General features: G+C 37.9%; 1 protein-coding gene across 1 annotated transcript; it reads right to left on the bottom strand.

The window, feature by feature from the left end:
* Positions 1–995: 995 nt before the first annotated feature.
* On the bottom strand, positions 996–3,221 carry LOC148041097 (peroxidase P7-like). The gene is made up of 4 exons (XM_087687447.1): positions 2,809–3,221; positions 2,488–2,676; positions 2,011–2,179; positions 996–1,416 (listed from the first exon to the last, which is right to left on the bottom strand). Exons 1-4 carry the CDS (start codon positions 3,151–3,153, stop codon positions 1,016–1,018), a joined length of 1,104 nt encoding a protein of 367 aa, XP_087543573.1. The 5' UTR covers positions 3,154–3,221; the 3' UTR covers positions 996–1,015.
* Positions 3,222–3,675: the final 454 nt, after the last annotated feature.

The raw sequence follows: 3,675 nt of genomic DNA on the forward strand, positions 1-3,675 counted from the left end.
TCCTAGAGAAAATGGTGAGGAGGAGAAAAAAAACATGAGGTAGCATGTTAGCCATTCCTATAAACTTGTTAACTCCAAAATGAGGAAGATAGAAAAGTTTCAATCATGCTATTTTTTTACTAGCACTAGTATTGTGCCAATATGTCTCTCTATAAATATTTTAAATAGCATCAATATATCTATGAATATATGCACCAATATTTTCACAACAAGTAAATACTAGTGTACTTATTGACACATATTCCGCCACATATTTTGGCACACATTGTGGTATCAAATATTTAATGCCTCACATCCAGATTTTTTAAATAGCATTACCCTCATTCCTTGTAGTGATCCATCTCTCTTCTTGTGTGTTTATGCAAGATTCTCCTATTTCTATTATGGGTATTCACTGTAGGGATTCACGCAAGTCCACCACTACATAAGTTTTGTCATGTTTCACTAAAGTAATTTTCATAATTATATTTACTTACATGCTTGTAATACATGAAGCATATGAGAGCCTTGACTATACAATAAGGCTCCTATCTTGGATGCCCTTTATTGTAAAGTAATCTCATATATTGTTGTGTCATATATGGAATAGAAGACATGCATTAGGCAAGCTATATTTGTATGTGTGAACTTGATGTGTGTGTTATTTTCATAAGAACCTCTTAAAACTTAATGCATATTATGGTTGAAAAGAAATAGTGTTATGGTCCATATATGTTCTAGAATAATAGAGATAACTTGGACAAGATCTATTGGTTGAGTTTCAATGCATACATAAATGAACTTGATCAGTGTCTAATTCACACAAGAACAAAGTCTTCATAATCATATTATGGTAGAAATGAAAGTGTTGCAATCCATGCTGAAACATTTGGAATGAACATTCATAGTATTGAAATTAGACCACAAAAGGATGGGATATTCACGAAATTTCTTATTGGATCATAGAGTGCACATAGTGGAGAATAAAGTTTAGAGACTCCAATCCTACAGACGATACTTGGCTTTACACATGCTTTTAATTTGGTAGAGAGCACTTCTTCCTTATTACCCCATTGTTACCAGTAAGCACACCTAACTCACTCATCTTCACCATGGACATTTTAAATTGTTGAAAGAATTTTCTTTGATCTTTTGCATATTCCTCCACTAATTCCTTTGTGTCAGTAGCATTCAAAAGAGGGGCATCAGTGTGAAATGTAGCTGTTTTAGCCAACACGTTCTTAAAGTAACTATTGTCAAAGATGTCCTTGGTGATGAGGTCAAGCTGAACTGTCAACTCTGCCCTAGTAGAGTCATTTTCTGGAAGGCAAATACGAGATAAATGATTTGCAAATTCTAGATTAAGATCAGTTGAAATAGTGGAGGAGATTTGGGAGTCTATGAATCGACAATGGGCTTGTCCAATAGTATGTCCTCCTGTTGTTCTCATATTCAACTTGTTAGTGGAAGTCAATCAAAGGACAAATGTGCTTGGAAAAAGGAAAATAAATCATGTAGCGTAATGTGATTATTTCTTACATGTTTGTAAAGTCACATTTAGTACTAGTTTGAAACAACATTATTGAAGAAGAAAAAAAGTGCTATAAATATACTTTGAGAAGATGAAAACAATATATAGTTAAAAAGAATCTGAGGAGTTGTGCTTTCCATGTAAAGTTTATAGTATCATAAATGATTCCATGACTTAGGATACCTATTCATTAGAATAGAAAAAGCCTTAAAAGTAATGAAAAAAAACCATTAATTTCATTCATGTGAGAAACAAATGGTTATTAGTTCCATTCATGCGAAAAAGAACACAGTCCAACAAGCTTCTTTATCTATGCATGCATAGAATAGTATATTTAAATAAGCTTACCAAGAAAACAAAATGAACACTCATGACATACAAATCCTTCGATAAAATTTCTTCCAATGCTGAAAATTATGTCTCACTTATATTTTCAACAATTTAAACTTACAAATAATGATTTCTAATTCTAGAAACTATGCAAATGCCACAAAATGTACCTGATAATGCAACAAGGTTTATAACATCCAAGCTATGATTTTGGAAGTTTTGCTTCAAAGTTGAGATGTTTAAAGTTGGAGGTGGAATGTTTGCAACCACTGTTTGATTGGATGCAGCAGAATTGCTATCATGTCGACCAGTAGCAAAGGTGACTTTGGGACCACCAACCTGCTCAATTTAGTCTCAAACAATCAATTGTAGTAGCTATTGAAATAGAAATAGTTGTGATTTCCTTTAGTTGAAGAACTAGAACATCTTCAAGTTTTCTAGCAACAAGACTTGTTATTCATCCCACAAAATCCATTATTCTGTTTTGTTTTAAACCTAATGTATACCTTAAGCTTGTCAACATAATGTGCTAGAATGCACGTATCACACGTTGGAGATATCTAGAATGAAAGAGTGTAGCTATTACTCCTGAGACTTAAGTCAATAATTTATTTGAAATGTCATTTTAGAACAATTTTGTTGCCTACCAAATGAATTGCAGCTACAGTTGATAAGGAAATAACGTCAGCACATGAAACAATCCCAGGACATGAAAGCTCTATTGCCTCCTTGATTTCATCAAGTATATTTAATGATGACATTCGTAGCGATCCATTGTTCGGAGTAGCAATTTGTTCTGTGATAGGTGAATCAAGCAGGATGGAAGCATCACAACCCTGCATCATGGGCAATGTATGAAAGATTTTGATTAGTGCTAAAGTGCTTCGTGCAAACGGTTAAAGAAGCTTGCATGATAATAGATAGATAGGAATGAGAAGGACGAGGAGGAGTGAGCAGGTAGGCAGTACTTGGACGAAGCAGTCGTGGAAGAAGATGCGGAGGATGCCGGCAGCTTCGCTGGGGTTCTGACGGATGACGGCCTTCACCTGCTCCTCCACGATAGTGTAAGCGCTCGGGCAAGAGTCCTTGTAGAACTCGTAAGAGAGGCCCGGAGGCGCAGGCTTCAAATGAAGATCACTACTCCGTTCTTTGTATTGATCGACATGAATATTTATATCAGCTGGTCTGCTGGCCTCCACTGAATATCCGCAAATGATTGAGACCACCATCATCAGAAGCACATTCACGTTGATGATTAGCAGCATCAGTAATGGCGCACGTACGAGCCGACCATCTCTCCGGTATAACACCATGCTATTGGGGGTGTGGGGGCGCGGCGGGCGGCGGACCTAACCCTAAATCTGATATACTGCAGGAGAGACTGCCGTCCAGCAGCTGCTTTAATAATACGGAGCCTAGATTCGTTTCCTGTGCACTAATACCCTCTTCTCAGAGCCCCTAATTTATAATGGGCGAGAACCTGCGATGATCTCTCTCTCTCTTTCTCTCTCTCTCTCTCTCTCTCTCTCTCTCGCGTCGATTCTTGATTGAGTCTCCGCGAAGAAGCGATCAGACAATTTGACAGTACCAGTCATGATGATGGCAACGCGTGCGTGCGTGGATCGGGCTTGTGACTCATCGTTGCCTCCATCATCGTGGGAATCTGCCGCTTCTTCGGCCTCGTGGCCTTGTTATGGAAAGCTTGAACAGTTCTTAGAGCGTACGATGGATCAGATGATGCAGCTTCTCAGCCTTAATCAGGGTCTGCCTTCTTCCTATTTGCAAGGCAGACAGCCGGAGCAACATGGACCTCGTCTTCTCGGATACTCGTAATA

This window comes from Lygodium microphyllum, chromosome 1, assembly GCF_053477565.2.
Source record: "Lygodium microphyllum isolate KBCC chromosome 1, Lygodium_microphyllum_v1.1.10, whole genome shotgun sequence".
Lineage (NCBI taxonomy): Eukaryota > Viridiplantae > Streptophyta > Polypodiopsida > Schizaeales > Lygodiaceae > Lygodium > Lygodium microphyllum.